The sequence below is a fragment of the Leucopleurus acutus genome (assembly GCF_964270905.1).
Source record: "Leucopleurus acutus genome assembly, chromosome: 21".
NCBI classification, from domain to species: domain Eukaryota; kingdom Metazoa; phylum Chordata; class Mammalia; order Artiodactyla; family Delphinidae; genus Leucopleurus; species Leucopleurus acutus.
In genome coordinates this window covers 34816186-34835975 of record NC_139163.1, presented here as the reverse complement: position 1 = coordinate 34835975, position 19790 = coordinate 34816186, and the positions used below count along the sequence as shown (strand labels likewise).

The following is a 19790-nucleotide window of genomic DNA, read 5'->3' as shown; positions in this document are numbered from 1 at the left end:
ACAAAATATCAACAAAACACAAAGGGAGAGAGCAACAAAGTAAAAGTGTCAAGAAAACTACAAAGGAGAAAACAATTTACAAAATGCTAAGAGTAAGTACTTCTCCATCAGTAATTACTTTAAAAAAATAATTACTTTAAATGTAAATGAGTTAAACTCCCCAACCAATATATAGAGTATCTGAATTGATTAAAAAAAAAAGCAAGACCCAACTATATGCAGTCTACAAGACTCACTTTATGTTTAAAGGCACATATAGGCTGAAAGTGAAGAAAGGGAAAAAGATATTCATGCATAATGTAACCAAAAGAGAGCTATATTTATTAGAGACAAAATTGACTTTAAGTCAAAAACTGTAAAAAAAGACAAAGAAGGATATTACATAATGATAAAAGGATCAATTCACCAGGAAGATGTAACAATTATAAATATCTATACACCTAACATCAGAACACTCAAATATAGACAGAATTGAAGGGAGAAATTGACAGCAATACAATAATATTAGGGGATTTCACTACCATACTCTCAATAATAGCAGAAAATCCAAACAGAAGATGAACAAGGAAACAAAGAACGTGATAAACACTGTAGACAAAATGGACCTCAAGGACATATGCAGAACATTTCATCCAGCAGTAGCAGAATACACATTGTTCTCAAGTGCACACAGAACATTCTCCAGGACAAATGACAGGTTAGGTTACAAAACAAGTCTTAACAAATTTAAGACACCTGAAATCATACCCAGTGTTTTCTAATCACAATGGGATGAAACAAGAAATTAACAGCTGAAAGAAAACTGCAGAATTACTAATATGTGGAAATTAAACAATATATTCTTGAATAATCAATGGGTCAAAAAAGAAATCATAAGGGAAATGAGAAAATATCTTGAGACAAAGGAAAATGAAAACACAACATAACAAAATATGAGATACAGTAGAAGCAAGTTTATAGATAAAAAACAAACAACCTAATTTTACACATCAAGAAATGAAAACAAACTGAGCCCAAATTAGCAGAAGGAAGGAAACATTAAGATTAGAGCAAAAAATCAGGCCACCCAGGTCCCAAAGCCAGCCACCCTGGGACCCAGCCCCACCTACCAACAGGCTGGCATTATCGCTAGGACTCCTCCAGGCCCTGCAGCCAGCTGCACTGGGACCTGGCCACACCAACCAGCAGGCTGGCAGCTATACACAAGGCAGGGCTGGACAGCCAAGCAGGCCAGGGGCAGCCCTGCCTTCCAGTTCACCCACAGTACTCGACCCTGCCACAAAAGAAGGGCCCATGCAACCTGCATAGGGGGAACTCCTAGAACACATAGCTCTGGTGACAAGAAAGGAGTGTGCTCCTGGGCCCTAAAGAACAACTCCTAAATAAGGCCACTTCTCCAAGATTAAGAAATGTAACCAACCTACCTAATGCATAGAAATAAACAAAGAATTGGGAAAAAAAAGGAGACAGAGGAATATATTCCAAATGAAGGAATAAGACAAAACCCCAGAAGAAGAACTAAGCAAAGTGGAGATGACAATCTACCCAATAAAGAGTTCAAGGTAATGATCATACAGATAATCAATGAACTTGGGAGAAGAATGGATGAACACAGTAAGAAGTTTAACAAAAAGTTAGAAAATACAAAGAAGAGCCAAAGGAGCTGAAGAATTCAGTCACTGAAATAAAAAATACACTGGGGGGCTTCCCTGGTGGCGCAGTGGTTGAGAGTCCGCCTGCCGATGCAGGGGACGCAGGTTCGTGCCCTGGTCCGGGAGGATCCCGCATGCCGCGGAGCGGCTGGGCCCGTGAGCCGTGGCCGCTGGGCCTGCGCGTCCGGAGGCTGTGCTCCACGGTGGGAGAGGCCACGGCAGTGAGAGGCCCACATACTGCAAAAAAAAAAAAAAAAAAAAAAAAATACACTGGAAGGAATCAACAGGAAATTCAATGACACAGAGAAATGGAGACGTGAACTGGAAAACAAAGTAGTGGAAACCATTCAAGCTGAACAGAAAAAAGAATTTTTAAAAATGAAGATAGTTTCAGAGACCTCTGAGACAACATAATGCATACTAACATTCTCATTATAGGGGTCTGAGAAGGAGAAGAGAGAGAGAAAGGGATAGAGAACTTATTTGAAGAAATGAGTGAAAATGTCCCTAAACTGGGAAAGGAAACAGACATTCAGATCCAGGAAGCACAGAAATTCACAAACAAGGTGAAACTAAAGAGGAACACACCAAGACACATTAAAATGGCAAAAATTAAAGATAAAGAGAGATTCTTAAAAGCAGAGAGATAAGCAACTAGTTATGTATCAGGGAACTCCTATAAAACTATCAGCTGATTTTACATCAGAAACTTTGCAGGCCAGAAGGGAGTGGCATGATATATTCAAAGTAATGAAAGGGGGAAGAAAAAACCCCCTACAACCAAGAATACTCTACCTGGCAAGGCTATTATTCAGATTTGAAGGAGAAATAAAGAGTTTTACAGACAAGTAAAGTTAAACAGTTCAGCACCACTAAACTGGCTTTACAAGAAATGTTAAAGAGACTTTTCTAAGCAGAAAAGAAAATACCACAACTAGAAATATGAAATTTATGAAAGAAAAATTCAAACATTTATAAAGCTAGTAGGAAGGTTAAAAGAAAAGGTAGTAAAATCATCTATATCCACAAGTAGTTAAGGGATACACACATAAAAAGATGTAAAATGATGTCCAAAACATTAAATGTGGTGAGAGGGGAATAAAAGTGCAGAGTTGTTGGAATGTATTCAAACTTAAGTGATCATTAACTTAAAATAATCATACACACACACACACACACACACACACATATACACATTCGTTTTATATGACCCTCATGGTAACCACAAGGCAGAAATCTGTAACAGATACACACACAGAAAAGAGAAAGGAAGCTAAACATAACACTAAAGGTTGTCATCAAATCACAAGGGAAGAAAGCAAAAGAAGAAAGGAACAAGAAAGAACTACAAAAACAACCAGAAAACAACTAACAAAATGGCAATAAGTATAAACCTATCAATAATTATTTAAATGGAAATAGACTAAATACTCCAATCAAAAGACACAGAGTGGCTGAATGGATTAAAAAAGAGAGAGACCCATGTATATGCTTCCTACAAGACACTCACTTCAGCTCTAAAGACACACACAGAGTTAGGTGAGGGGATGAAAAAAGGTATTCCACTCAAATGAAAATAAAAAGAAGAATGCTGGGGTAGCAGAACTTATATCAGACAAAATAGACTTTAAAACAAAGACTGTAACAAGAGACAAAGAAAGGCATTATATAATGATCAAGGGATCAATGCAACAAGAAGATATAACAATTATAAATATATATGTACCAACACAGAAGCACCTAAATATATAAAGCATATAATAATAACATAAAGGGAGAAATTGCCAGTGACACAATAAAAGTAGGAGTCTTTAACACCCCATTTACATCAATGGATAGATCATCCAGACAGAAAATAATAAGAAAACACTGGTCTTAAATGATATAAGTCCACAAGATGGACTTAAAAGATATATATAAAACATTCCATTTAAAAGCAGCAAAATACCCATTGTTTTCAAGTGCACACGAAACATTCTCTAAGACAGATCAAACATTAGGCCACAAAACAAGTCACAATAAACTTAAGTAGACTGAGGCCATATAAAGTCCTATCTTTTCACACCTCAGTGGTATGTGACTAGAAATTAACTACAAGAAAAAAACTGTGAAAATAAAGAACATTTGGAGGCTAAACAATATGCTAACCAATGGGTCACTAAAGAAATCAAAGAGGAAGTAAAAAAAATACCTGGGAGGCAAATGAAAATGGAAACACAACAATCCAAAACCTATGGGACACAGGAAAAGCAGTTCTAAGGGGAAGTTTACAGCAATACAAGCCTACCTCTCAAATCTCAAAAAAAACAAACAAGAAAAATCTCAAATAAACAATCTAAGCTCATACCTAAATGAAACAGAAAAAGAAAAACAAACAAAACCCAAAGTTAGTAGAAGGAAGTAATAAAGGTCAGAGCAGAAATAAATAATATGGAGACTTAAAACACAATAGAAAAAAATCAATGCAACTAAGAGCTGGTTCTTTCAAAAGAAACAAAACTGATAAACCTTTAGCTAAACTAATCAAGCTAAAAAGATAAAGGTCCCAGATAAATAAAATCAGAAATGAAAAAGGACAGAAATACACAGGATCATAAAGATATTATATGAAAAATTATATGTCAACAAAATGGACAACCTAGAGTAAATGGATAAATTCCTAAAAATGCAGAATCTCTCAAGACTGAATCAGCAAGAAATAGAAAACAGGAACAGACCAATTACCAGAATTGAAACTGAATTAGTAAAAACAAACAAACAAAAACCAAACCAAAACAAAAAAACTCCCAACAAACAAAAAGCCCAGGACCAGATGGCTTCACAGGTGAATGCTGCCAAAGATATAAGGAAGAGTTAACACCTATCTTTCTCAACCATTACAAACAACTGAAGATGAAGGAACACTTCTGAACTCATGCTATGATGCCAGCCTCACCTGGATACCAAAACCAGACAAAGACACCACAAAAAAAGAAAACTGGGGGGGGGGGGGGACCTTGAAGATGGCAGAAGAGTAAGATGCGGAGATCACCTTCCTCCCCACAGATACACCAGAAATACATCTACACGTGGAACAACTCCTACAGAACACCTACTGAAGGCTGGCAGAAGACCTCAGACCTCCCAAAAGGCAAGAAACTCCACACGTACCTGGGTAGGGCAAAAGAAAAAAAAGAAAAAACAGAGACAAAAGAATAGGGACGGCACCTGCACCAGTGGGAGGGAGCTGTGAAGGAGGAAAAGTTTCCACACACTAGGAAGCCCCTTCACGGGCGGAGATTGCGGGAGGCGGAGGGGGGAGCTTCGGAAGCCGCGGAGGAGTGCACAGCAACGGGTGCGGAGGGCAAAGCGGGGAGATTCCCGCACAGAGGATCGGTGCCGACCGGCACTCACCAGCCCGAGAGGCTTGTCTGCTCACCCGCCGGGGCGGGCGGGGCTGCGAGCTGAGGCTCGGGTTTCGGTTTCGGACGGAGTGCAGGGAGAGGACTGGCGTTGGCGGCTTGAACATAGCCTGAAGGGGTTAGTGCACCACGGCTAGCCGGGAGGGAGTCCGGGGAAAAGTCTGCACCTGCCGAAGAGGCAAGAGACATTTTCTTCCCTCTTTGTTTCCCGGTGCGTGAGGAGAGGGGTTTAAGAACGCTGCTTGAGGGAACTCCGGAGACGGGCGCGAGCCACGGCTAAAAGCGCGGACCCCAAAGATGGGCGCGAGTCGCGGCTAAAAGCGCGGACCCCAGAGACGGGCGGGAGACGCTAAGGCTGCTGCTGCCGCCACTAAGGGGCCTGTGTGCGAGCACAGGTCACTCTCCACACCCCTCTTCCGCGGAGCCTGTGCAGCCCGCCACTGCCAGGTTCCCGGGATCCAGGGACAACTTCCCCGGGAGAGCGCACGGCGGGCCTCAGGCTGGTGCAACGTCACGCCGGCCTCTGCCGCCACAGGCCCGCCCTGCACGCAGTGCCCCTCCCTACCCCCCGGCCTGATTGCGCCAGAGCCCCCGAATCAGCGGCTCCTTTAACCCCGTCCTGTCTGAGCAAAAAACAGACGCCCTCCAGCGACCTACACGCAGAGGCAGGGCCAAATCCAAAGCTGAGCCCCTGGGAGCTGTGAGAACAAAGAAGAGAAAGGGAAATCTCTCCCAGCAGCCTCAGAAGCAGCGGATTAAAGCTCCACAGTCAACTTGATGTACCCTGCATCTGTGGAATACCTGAATAGACAACGAGTCATCCCAAATTGAGGAAGTGGGCTTCGAGAGCAAGATCTATGATTTTTTCCCCTTTACCTCTTTTTGTGAATGTGTATGTGTATGCTTCTGTGTGAGATCTTGTCTGTATAGTTTTGCTTCCACCATTTGTCCTAGGGTTCTATCCGTCCATGGTTTTTAAAAAAAATTTTTTTCTTAAAATTAATTTTAATAACTTTATTATACCTTTCTTTCTTTCTTTCTTTCTTTCTTTCTTTCTTTCTTTCTTTCTTTCTTTCTTTCTTTCCTTCCTTCCCTCCCTCCCTCCTTTAGACAACGAATCATCCCAAATTGAGGAGGTGGTCTCTGATAGCAAGATTTATGATTTTTTCCCCTTTACCTCTTTTTGTGAGGGTGTATGTGTATGCTTCTGTGTAAGATTTTGTCTCTATAGCTTTGCTTCCAACATTTGTCCTAAGGTTCTATCCATCCCTTTTTCTTTTCTAAGTATTTTTTAATTCAATAACTTTATTATACTTTTTTTTATTTTACTGTATCTTCTTTCTTTCTGTCTTTTTTCCTTCTTTCCCTCCTTCCTCCCTCCCTCCCTCCCTCCTTTCTTTCCTTCTTGCCTTCTTGCCTTCTTTCCTTCCTTCCTTCTTTCTTTCTTCCTTCCTTCCTTCCTTCCTTCCCTCCTTTCCTTCTTGCTTTATTCATACTTCTACTAATTCTGTCTACTTTTTCTCCCTTTTATTCTGAGCCATGTGGATGAAAGGATCTTGGTGCTGCAGCCAGGAGTCAGGGCTCTGCCTCTGAGGTAGGAGAGCCAACTTCAGGACACTGGTCAACAAGAGAACCCCCAGTTCCAAATAATATCAAACGGCGAAAATCTCCCAGAGAACTCCATCTTAACACCAGCACCCAGCTTCACTCAACGACCAGCAAGCTACAGTGCTGGACAACCTATGCCAAACAACTAGCAAAACAGGAACACAACCCCACCCATTAGCAGAGAGGCTGCCTAAAATCATAAGGCCACAGACACGCCAAAACACACCACCAGACGTGAACCTGTCCATTAGAGAGACAAGATCCAGCCTCATCCACCACAACACAGGCACTAGTCCCCTCCGCCCAGGAGCCTACACAACCCACTAAACCAACCTTAGCCACTGGAGACAGACATCAAAAACAGCGGGAACTACGAACCTCCAGCCTGCAAAAAGGAGACCCCAAACACAGTAAGATAAGCAAAATGAGAAGACAGAAAAACACACAGCAGATGAAGGAGCAAGATAAAAACACACCAGACCTAACAAATGAAGAGGAAATAGGCAGTCTACCTGAAAAAGAATTCAGAATAATGATAGTAAGGATGATCCGAAATCTTGGAAATAGAATGGACAAAATGCAAGAAGCAGTTAACAAGGACCTAGAAGAAATAAAGATGAAACAAGCAATGATGAACAACACAATAAATGAAATTAAAAGTACTCTAGATGGGATCAACAGCAGAATAACTGAGGCTGAAGAACGGATAAGTGACCTGGAAGATAAAATAGTGGAAATAACTACTGCAGAGCAGAATAAAGAAAAAAGAATGAAAAGAACTGAGGACAGTCTCAGAGACCTCTGGGACAACATTAAATGCACCAACATTCGAATTATAGGGGTTCCAAAAGAAGAAGAGAAAAAGAAAGGGAATGAGAAAATATTTGAAGAGATTATAGTTGAAAACTTCCCTAATATGGGAAAGGAAATAGTTAATCAAGTCCAGGAAGCACAGAGAGTCCCATACAGGATAAATCCAAGGAGAAATACTCCAAGACACATATTAATCAAACTGTCAAAAATTAAATACAAAGAAAGCATATTAAAAGCAGCAAGGGAAAAACAACGAATAACACACAAGGGAATCCCCATAAGGTTAACAGCTGATCTCTCAGCAGAAACCCTACAAGCCAGAAGGGAGTTGCAGGACATACTGAAAGTGATGAAGGAGAAAAATTTGCAACCAAGACTACTCTACCCAGGAAGGATCTCATTCAGATTTGATGGAGAAATTACAACCTTTACAGACAAGCAAAAGCTGAGAGAGTTCAGCACCACCAAACCAGCTTTACAACAAATGTTAAAGGAACTTCTCTAGACAAGAAACACAAGAGAAGGAAAAGACCTATAATAACGAACCCAAAACAATTTAGAAAATGGGAATAGGAACATACATATCGATAATTACCTTAAAGGTAAATGGACTAAATGCTCCCACCAAAAGACACAGATTGGCTGAAAGGATACAAAAACAAGACCCTTATATATGCTGTCTACAAGAGACCCACTTCAGACCTAGAGACACATACAGACTGAAAGTAAGGGGATGGAAAAAGATATTCCATGCAAATGGAAACCAAAAGAAAGCTGGAGTAGCAATTCTCATATCAGACAAAACAGACTTTAAAATAAGGACTATTAGAAGAGACAACGAAGCACACTACATAATGATCAACGGATCGATCCAAGAAGAAGATGTAACAATTGTAAATATTTATGCACCCAACATAGGAGCACCTCAATACATAAGGCAAATACTAACAGCCATAAAAGGAGAAATCAACAGTAACACATTCATAGTAGGGGACTTTAACACCCACTTTCACCCATGGACAGATCATCCAAAATGAAAATAAATAAGGAAACGCAAGCTTTAAATGATACATTAAACAAGATGGACTTAATTGATATTTATAGGACACTCCATCCAAAAACAACAGAATACACATTTTTCTCTAGTGCTCATGGAACATTCTCCAGGATAGATCATATCTTGGGTCACAAATCAAGCCTTGGTAAATTTAAGAAAATTGAAATTATATCAAGTATCTTTTCTGACCACAACACCATGAGACTAGATATCAATTACAGGAAAAGATCTGTAAAAAATACAAACACATAGAGGCTAAACAATACACTACTTAATAATGAAGTGATCACTGAAGAAATCAAAGAGGAAATCAAAAAATACCTAGAAACAAATGACAATGGAGACACAACGACCCAAAACCTATGGGATGCAGCAAAAGCAGTTCTAAGGGGGAAGTTTATAGCAATACAAGCCCACCTTAAGAAGCAGGAAACATCTCGAATAAACAACCTAACCTTGCACCTCAAGCAATTAGAGAAAGAAGAACAAAAAAACCCCAGAGTTAGAAGGAAAGAAATCATAAAAATCAGATCAGAAATAAATGAAAAAGAAATGAAGGAAACAATCGCAAAGATCAATAAAACTAAAAGCTGGTTCTTTGAGAAGATAAACAAAATAGATAAACCACTAGCCAGACTCATCAAGAAAAAAAGGGAGAAGACTCAAATCAATAGAATTAGAAATGAAAAAGGAGAAGTAACAACTGACACTGCAGAAATAAAAAAGATCATGAGAGATTACTACAAGCAACTCTATGCCAATAAAATGGACAATCTGGAAGAAACGGACAAATTCTTAGAAATGCACAACCTGCCAAGACTGAATCAGGAAGAAGTAGAAAATATGAACAGACCAATCACAAGCACTGAAATTGAAACTGTGATTAAAAATCTTCCAACAAACAAAAGCCCAGGACCAGATGGCTTCACAGGCGAATTCTACCAACATTTAGAGAAGAGCTAACACCTATCCTTCCCAAACTCTTCCAAAATATAGCAGAGGGAGGAACACTCCCAAATTCCTTCTACGAGGCCACTATCACCTTGATACCAAAACCAGACAAGGATGTCACAAAGAAAGAAAACTACAGGCCAATATCACGGATGAACATAGATGCAAAAATCCTCAACAAAATACTAGCAAACAGAATCCAACAGCACATTAAAAGGATCATACACCATGATCAAGTAGGGTTTATCCCAGGAATGCAAGGATTCTTCAATATATGCAAATCTATCAATGTGATAAACCATACTAACAAAGTGAAGGAGAAAAATCATATGATCATCTCAATAGATGCAGAGAAAGCTTTTGACAAAATTCAACACCCATTTATGATAAAAACCCTGCAGAAAGTAGGCATAGAGGGAACTTTCCTCAACATAATAAAGGCCATATATGACAAGCCCACAGCCAACATCATCCTCAATGGTGAAAAACTGAAAGCATTTCCACTAAGATCAGGAACAAGAGAAGGTTGCCCACTCTCACCACTGTTATTCAACATAGTTTTGGAAGTTTTAGCCACAGAGAAGAAAGGGAAATAAAAGGAATCCAAATCGGAAAAGAAGAAGTAAAGCTGTCACTATTTGCAGATGACATGATACTATACATAGAAAATCCTAAAGATGCTACCAGAAAACTACTAGAGCTAATCAATGAATTTGGTAAAGTAGCAGGATACAAAATTAATGCACAGAAATCTCTGGCATTCCTATATACTAATGATGAAAAATCTGAAAGTGAAATCAAGAAAACACTCCCATTTACCATTGCAACAAAAAGAATAAAATATCTAGGAATAAACCTACCTAAGGAGACAAAAGACCTGTATGCAGAAAATTATAAGACACTGATGAAAGAAATTAAAGATGATACAAATAGATGGAGAGATATACCATGTTCTTGGATTGGAAGAATCAACATTGTGAAAATGACTCTACTACCCAAAGCAATCTACAGATTCAATGCAATCCCTATCAAACTACCACTGGCATTTTTCACAGAACTAGAACAAAAAATTTTGCAATTTGTATGGAAACACAAAAGACCCCGAATAGCCAAAGCAATCTTGAGAACGAAAAAAGGAGCTGGAGGAATCAGGCTCTCTGACTTCAGACTCTAATACAGAGCTACAGTAATCAAGACAGTATGGTACCGGCAAAAAACCAGAAAGATCAATGGAACATATAGAAAGCCCAGAGATAAACCCACGCACATATGGACACCTTATCTTTGATAAAGGTGGCAGGAATGTACAGTGGAGAAAGGACAGCCTCTTCAATAAGTGGTGCTGGGAAAACTGGACAGATACTTGTAAAAGTATGAGATTAGATCACTCCCTAACACCATACACAAAAATAAGCTCAAAATGGATTAAAGACCTAAATGTAAGGCCAGAAACTATCCAACTCTTAGAGGAAAACATAGGCAGAACACTCTATGATATAAATCACAGCCAGATCCTTTCTGACCTACCTCCTAGAGAAATGGAAATAAAAACAAAAATAAACAAATTGGACCTAATGAAACCTCAAAGCTTTTGCACAGCAAAGGAAACCATAAACAAGACCAAAAGACAACCCTCAGAATGGGAGAAAATATTTGCAAATGAAACAACTGACAAAGGATTAATCTCCAAAATTTATAAGCAGCTCATGCAGCTCAATAACAAAAAAACAAACAACTCAATCCAAAAATGGGCAGAAGACCTAAACAGACATTTCTCCAAAGAAGATATAGAGACTGCCAACAAACACATGAAAGAATGCTCAACATCATTAATCATTAGAGAAATGCAAATCAAAACTATAATGAGATATCATCTCACACCAGTCAGAATGGCCATCATCAAAAAATCTAGAAACAATAAATGCTGGAGAGGGTGTGGAGAAAAGGGAACCCTCTTGCACTGCTGGTGGGAATGTGAATTGGTTCAGCCACTATGGAGAACGGTATGGAGGTTCCTTAAAAAACTACAAATAGAACTACCATATGACCCAGCAATCCCACTACTGGGCATATACCCTGAGAAAACCATAATTCAGAAAGAGTCGTGTACCAAAATGTTCATTGCAGCTCTATTTACAATAGCCCGGAGATGGAAACCACCTAAGTGCCCATCATCGGATGAATGGATAAAGAAGATGTGGCACATATATACAATGGAATATTACTCAGCCATAAAAAGAAACGAAATTGAGCTATTTGTAATGAGGTGGATAGACCTAGAGTCTGTCATACAGAGTGAAGTAAGTCAGAAAGAAAAAGACAAATACTGTATGCTAACAGATATATATGGAATTTAAGAAGAAAAGAAAAATGTCATGAAGAACCTAGGGGTAAGACAGGAATAAAGACACAGACCTACTGGAGAACGGACTTGAGGATATGGGGAGGGGGAAGGGTGAGCTGTGAGAGGGCGAGAGAGAGTCATGGGTATATACACACTAACACACGTAAGGTAGATAGCTTGTGGGAAGCAGCCGCATGGCACAGGGATATCGGCTCGGCGCTTTGTGACCGCCTGGAGGGGTGGGATAGGGAGGGTGGGAGGGAGGGAGACGCAAGAGGGAAGAGATATGGGAACATATGTATATGCATAACTGATTCAGTTTGTTATGGGGCAGAAACTAACACACCATTGTAAAGCAATTATACCCCAATAAAGATGTTAAAAAAAAAAAAAAGAAAACTGTAGGTTAGTATCCCCACTGAACATAGATACAAAAATCCTCAACAAAATATTGGCAAATTGAATTCAAAAATACATTAAGAGATCATACACCACAATTAAGTGGAATTTATTCTAGGATGCAAGGATGGTTCAATATCCACAAAACAATCAATGATACACCACAGTAACAAACTGAAGAATAAAACTCATGACCATCTCAATAGATGCAGAAAAAGGTTCTGACAAAATTCAACGTCCATTTGTAATAAAAACTTTCAACAAAGTGGGTATGGAGGGAACATACCTCAACCTAATAAAAGCCACATATGACAAACCTACAGCCAGTATCATTATCAACTGTGAAAAGCTGAAAGCATTTCTTCTACAATCAGGAACAAGACAACAATGGCCACAATTGCCACTTTTATTCAACATAGGACTGGAAGTGCTAGCCACAGCAATCAGGCAAGAAAAAGAAATACAAGGCATCCAAACTGGAAAGGAGGAAGTAAAAGTCACAGTTTGCAGAGGATACTATATTTAGAAAATCCTAAAGATGACAACAAAAAACTATTAGAACTAATAAATTAATTCAGTAAAGTTACAGGATACAAAAGCAATTTTGTGTTTCTTTACACTAACAGCAAACTAATAGAAAGAAAACAATCCCATTAACAATTGCAACAAAAAGGATAAATATCTCAGAATAAACCTAGGGAAAAGATGGGAAAAGAGTGCTTCTTCAATAAATGTTGCTGGGAAAACTGGACAGTTACATTCCAAAGAATTAAACTGGACTACTTTCTCACAACCTATAAAAAATAAACTCAAAATGGGTTAAAGACTTGAATGGAAGATGTAAAATTATAGAATTCCTAGAAGAAAACACAGGCAGTATGCTCTTTGACATTGGTCTAAGCAATATTTTTTGGATACGTCTCCTCAGGCAAGGGAAAGAAATGCAAAAATAAGCAAATGGCACTATATCAAACGAAAAACTTTTGCACAATTAAGAAAACTATTAATAAAATGAAAAGACAGTCTACTAAATCAGAGAAGATCTCTGAAGCAATAATATCTGATAAGGGGTTAATATCCTAAATATACAAAGGTTCCATATAATTCAACATCAAAACAAAATAAAACAAGCTGATGAAATTATGGGCAGAGGACTTAAATAGACATTTTCCAAAGAAGACACAAATGGCCAACAGATGGATGAAAACATGCTCAACATCACTAATCATCAGGGAAATGCAAATCAAGACTACAATGAGATATTACATCATACCTGTCAGAATGGCTGTAATCCAAAAGACAATAAACAATGTGTTGGCAAGGATGTGGAGATAGGAATCCTTGTGCACTGTTGGCAGGAATGTAAACTGGTGCAGCCACTACGGAAAACAGTTTGGATGTCCCTCAAAATTTAAAAAACAGAACTACCATAAGATCCAGCAATTCCATTTCTGGGTATTTTTCTGAAGAAAACAAAAATGCTATTTTAAAAAGATTCATGCACCCCTATGTTCATTGCAGCATTATTTACAATAGCCAAGATATGGAAGCAACCTAAATGTCCACTGATAGATGAATGTGGCATATATACATTTATAACAGAATATTACTCAGCAATAGAAAAAGAATGAAATCTTGCCACTTGCAATAACATAGATGGACCTAGAGGTTATTATGCTAAGTGAAATAAGTCAGAGAAAGACAAACACCACATGATTTCACTTGCATGTACAATTTAAAAAACAAAACAAACATAACAAAACAGAAAGAGTCATAGATACAGAATACAAACAAGTGGTTGCCAGAGAAAGGTGGGTGGAGGAGTGAATAAAATAGGTGAGGGAGATTAAGAGGTACATACTTTTGTCACCAAATAAATGAGTCACAAGGATTAAATGTACAGCATGGGGAATACAGTTAATAATAATATAATAACTTTATATGGTGACAGATGGTAACTAGACTTATTGTGGTGTTCATTTTGTAATATATAAAAAATATCGAATCACTATGTTGTGTACCAGAAACTAACAGTGTTGTAGGTCAATTATACTTAAATAATAAAAAAAAAGAAAAATAATAAATGGGAGAAGAACCTCAAAAAAACAAGATAGCAAACAATATTCATCAAAGTTGCTCAGAGACCCTTTTTTAAAATGTTGGTGTGCCACATGCTAGGACACAGATTCAATTATTAGGGAGTTTACATAGCTTCAGTGTAGCCCTTGTTAGCAAGTGGACTTTACATACATAAAGGATTCATATCAACATAACAATAAGAAAAATAATAAACATTTTGCATCAACTGTGAAATTCTGAAGACGTAAGCTGGAATACTGATCATGATGCTAATTTTTGCTAAATATTTCAAGTTTGGTACAAAGTAGAACTATATTTTTGGGCTTCCCTGGTGGCACAGTGACTGAGAGCCCGCCTGCCAATGCAGGGGACGTGGGTTTGAGCCCTGGTCTGGGAAGATCCCTCATGCTGCAGAGCGGCTGGGCCCGTGTGCCACAGCTGCTGAGCCTACGCTCTGGAGCCTGCGGGCCACAGCTGCTGAGCTCACGTGCCACAACTACGGAAGCCCGCGTGCCAAGAGCCCATGTTCCGCAATGGGAGAGACCACTGCAATCAGAAGCCTGCACACCACAATGAAGAGTGGCCCCTGCTTGCTGCAGCAAGAGAGAGCCCACGAGCAGCAGTGAAGACCCAGTGCAGCCAAATATAAATAACTAAAATAAATAAATTAAAAAAAAGAACTACATTTTTAAAACAAGCATTTGAGATAATTTGTCCTAAAAACAAAAACCTATCTTTATGTGCTAAAATAAAAAAAAAAAATTAAATAGCAGTAATTTTGACTGACTTACAAGTAATAATGTCTTAGATGTGAAAACACTAATTTTAGTATCATACCTCAAGGGTGATAATCTCTCCTTAGTTGTCTTAAAAACCTATTTGTAATAGAAGAAAAGAGTAAATCTTCAAAACGCCAGCAGCTCAAATAAAATTCACTTCCCTCAAAAAATAAAGATTAGTACAGAAATAAATGAAATAGAGATCAGAAAAACAGTAGAGGGAAAAAAAATCATTGAAATTAAGAGTTGGTTTTTTGAAAATAATAACATTGACAATCCTTTAACTAGACTACTAAGGAAAACAGAGAGAAGACTCAAATAAGTAAAATCAGAAATGAAAGATGAGACATTACAACTAATGTCAGAGAAATAAAAATATTATAAGAAACAACTATGTACAATTATACACCAACAAATTGGGCAATCTAGAAAAAATGGATAAATCCCTAGAAACACAATTTGCTAAAACTGAATTATGAATAAAAATCAGAATAGACCTATAACTAGCATGTAGATTAAATCAGTAATCAAAAACCTCCCAACAAAGAAAAGTCGAGGACCATTCAGCCTCACAAGTAAATTCTACCCAACTCTTAAAGAATTAACGCCAATCCTTCTCAAATTCTTATAAAATATTCAAGAGGAGGGAACACTTTTAAAATCATTTCATGAGGCCAGCATTAGCCTGATACCAAAACCAGAAAAAGATACTACAAGAAAAGAAAACTACAGGCCATATCTCTGATGAATATAGACTCAAAAATCCACAACGAAATATCAGCAAACCAAATCCAACATCATATTATGAAAGGTGCAGGGGCTTCCCAGGTGGCGCAGTGGTTGAGAGTCTGCCTGCTGATGCAGGGGACACGGGTTCATGCCCCGGTCTGGGAGGATCCCACATGCCACGGAGCGGCTGGGCCTGTGAGCCATGGCCGCTGAGCCTGTGTGTCCGGAGCCTGTGCTCCACAACGGGAGAGGCCACAGCAGTGAGAGGCCCGTGTACTGCAAAAAAAAAAAAAAAAAAAAAGAAAGGTGCATATACCATGACCAACTGGGATTTACCCCTGGAATGCAAGAATGCTTCAACTTATGAAAATTAACTAGTATGATAAACCACATTAACATAACAAATGTTACAAATCACATGATCATCTCAATAGATGCAGAAAAAGCATTTAATAAAAATTCAACAACCTTTCACATGATAAAAACATTCTACAAACTAGGAATAAAAAGAAATTACTTCACTATAATAAAGATCATATATAAAAAGCCCACAGCTAACATCATACTCAATGGTGAAAAACTGAAGGCTTTTTCTTTAAGAAAAGAAACAAGACAAAAATGCCCACTCTTGGCATTTCTATTCAACATAGTACTGAAGTCCTAGCCCAGCCATCAGAGAAGAAAAAATAATTAAAGACATCTAAATAGGAAAGGAAAAAGTAAAATTATCTTTGTTTACAAATTCCATGACCTTAAATACAGAAAACTCTAAAGATTACACAAAAGAACTGTTAGAACTAAGAAATAAATTCCGCAAAGTTGCAGGATACAAAAGTCAGCGTGTAAAGATCAGTTGCATTTCTATAAACTAATGATGAACAATCCAAAAAGGAAATTAAGAAAACAATTCCATTTACAACAGAATCAAACACAATAAAATACTTTAGGAATAAACTTAATAAAGGGAGTGAAAAACTTATACAATAAAAAGTACGAAACACTGCTGATAGAACTTAAAGACGCAAATAAATGGAAAGATATCCTATGTTCATGGATTGGAAGACTTAATATTATCAAAATGCCCATACTATCCAAAGTCACCTACAGATTCAATGTAATCCTTATCAAAATCCCAATGGTAGTTTTTGCAGAAATTGAAAAATTCACCTTCACAATTCATATGGAACTACAAAGGATCCTGAATGCTCCAAATGATATTGAGAAAGAATAACAAATTTAGAATCCTCACACTTCTCCATTTCTAAACATATTTCAAAGCCATAGTAATCAAAAAATTATGGTAGTGGTATAAAGACATACATGTAGTCCAATGTAACAGAATAGACAGCCCAGAAACAATCCCATCAACTGATCTTCCACAGGGTCCCAAAAGAACACAAAGGAGAAAAGATAATCTCCTCAACAAGTAGTACTAGGAAAACTGGATGTCCACATGAAAAAGAACGCAAGTTCATCCTTAACATACACCATACACAAAAGTCAACTCATCACGGATTTAAATGTTTAAGCTTTGAAACTATGAAACTCCTAGAAAAAACCACAGAGGAAAAGCTTCTTGGCATTTACATTGGCAATGATTTCTTGGATACACACCAAAACAACAGGTAACAAAAACAAAAATAGAGAAACGGGATTATGTAAAACTAAAAAGCTTCTGCACAACAAAGGAAACAATCAAGAGAGTGAAAAGGCCACTTACAGAATGGGAGAAAATACCTGAAAACCACATATATGATAAGGGATTAATATTCAAAATATATAAGGAATTTCTAAACTCAATAGCAAAAAACCCAAATAACCTGATTAAAAAATGGTCAAAGGATCTGAATAAACATTTCTCCACAGACAACACACATATGGTCAACAGGGATATGAAAAAATGCTCATCATCACTAATTGTCAGGAAAATGTAAATCAAAATCACAAGGAAGTATCATCTCATGCCTGTTAGTATGGCCATTATTAAAAAATATTTTTTTAAAACAACCCAGAAAATAACACATGTTGACATGCATTTGGAGAAACTGGAACTCCTGTGCATTGTTGGTGTAAATTTAAAATGATTCAGCCACTGTGGAAAACAATATAGAGGTTCTTCAAAAAATTTAAAGTAGAACTATCATATGATCCAGCAATTCCACTTCTGGGAACTGAAATCAGGATCTCAAAGACATATCTGCACACCATGTTCACTGCAGTATTGTTCACAATAACCAAGAGGTAGAAACAACATAAATGTCCATGGACGAATCAATGGAAAAAGAAAATGAAGTAAACAATGGAATATTGTTCAGTCATAAAAAAGAGGAAAATTCTGTCATATGCTGTAACATGGATGAACCTTTTACGTTAAGTGAAATCAGCCAGTCACAGAAGGACAAACACTGCTTGTTGCCATTTATGTGAAGTATCTGAGAGAGTCAAACTTATAAAAACAGAGAGTAGAAAGGTGGTTGCTAGGGGCTGGGGAGAGGGGGAAATGGGAGAACTGCTGTTCATGGGGTACTGTTTGTCTTGCAAGATGGAAAGTTTCTACAGATCTACTGTACAACATGGTGCTTATAAAGTTTATAATACTGTACTATTCACTTAAAATTTTATTGAGTGAGATCTCACATTATGTTTTTTATCATATTAAAAAGAAAAAGTATTTCCAAGCTTTCCTTTGAGGTGGGAGCTAGAGTCCTGTTGGGCCCTGGGACGTGGTGTACTTATTCCAGTCAAGACACAACTTTCCCATCTCCACGCACACAGAGGTAGGGAGGCGGAAGCTCCAGGGACTAGCCTTCAAAGGTCAGAATATATAAAGTTGATACCAAACTAATTTCCAAACTTGGGGATTAGAAGAAAGGACCCTGACAGGAAATGGTATGGTCAAACACTTACCCAGGTAACTGGAATACATTTGCAGTGTTAAATACCAGGACTTGAAAGAAAATGTGTTTCTAGATTTAGGTAGGATCTAAATGAAGATAAATAACTAAATAAATGAGGGATAAAACTAATCTATAGTATAAATACCCATTGAAACAAGTGTTACCGCAATCTGAACCTGAATAGACAATATGAAGTCTAACTTATCAACTTATATTCAACATTTCTAATTGAATATAATTAGAACACAGCTCATCCACTCCCTCTGATCACATACACTCACATATACATGTATATAACCTTTTATATTTATAAAATGTAATATATGTACATATATATATAAATAATTTCCAAAACAATTTTTGCACCAGAAACAAAAAAGAAAAATCTAAAAGAGAATTTAGATATCAATTAAACAGTCTTTTGGGTGTTTGATGTGGCCTCTTTGTACAAAGTGAGTATTTTCTAGGTAACCTGTCTAATTATCACTTCATAAAGTTTTACAGGCTTCATTTTTTTGTATCTACTTTTACCTTTTGCAAGTAAAGAACTGTTCCCTTTAGTACAGCATAAAAGGTCTTCCATCCTCGCTTTCCTCTTGGAGCTAGAAAGGGAAAAAAAATTGAAAAATTTTATTTGATGGAAATTTGCGTTTTTCGAAGGAGAACCTAAAAGGTCAACATGGTGATTATGCTTCAATGTTCCTGGTTTATTTGCTACCGAGACTAATAATAATGAGAACTAAAATTTTCTTGAGACTTACTGTGTAACAGGCAGTATGATCTCATTTAATCCTCACAATAACACTGTGAGGTAGGTACTATTACTCTTGTCTTTTTATAAAACTGAAGCACAGAGAAGTACTCTGCTTATGGTCACATAACTAGGAAGAGGAGAAGCAGGACTCTGAGCCCAAGCAGCAAGGCTCTGCGGTCTGTGCTCCAGTAGAGGTGACTAAAAGACTGAAAAAGCAAGAGGCATATTGGAAACACACATTAATCTAAGGGCTCACGAACCAGAGCCTTCATGGCTTCGTCAAAGTTTCCAGGAGTCATAAGAAAAAAGTCCCGGAATATAAAAGGA

The 19790-nt window shown here is 37.8% G+C and overlaps 1 protein-coding gene across 7 annotated transcripts in view; it reads right to left on the bottom strand.

The window, feature by feature from the left end:
• The window catches only part of PSD3 (pleckstrin and Sec7 domain containing 3), a gene marked incomplete at its 5' end in the record, with an annotated part of 582691 nt that overhangs the window by 64491 nt on the left and 498410 nt on the right, over positions 1 to 19790 (bottom strand). For all 7 annotated transcript variants that reach the window (XM_082863887.1, XM_082863881.1, XM_082863882.1 and 4 more), the window contains one exon: positions 19241 to 19311. In XM_082863887.1, the coding sequence (XP_082720013.1) occupies positions 19241 to 19311 (71 nt within the window). The remainder of the gene's footprint in view (positions 1 to 19240; positions 19312 to 19790) is intronic.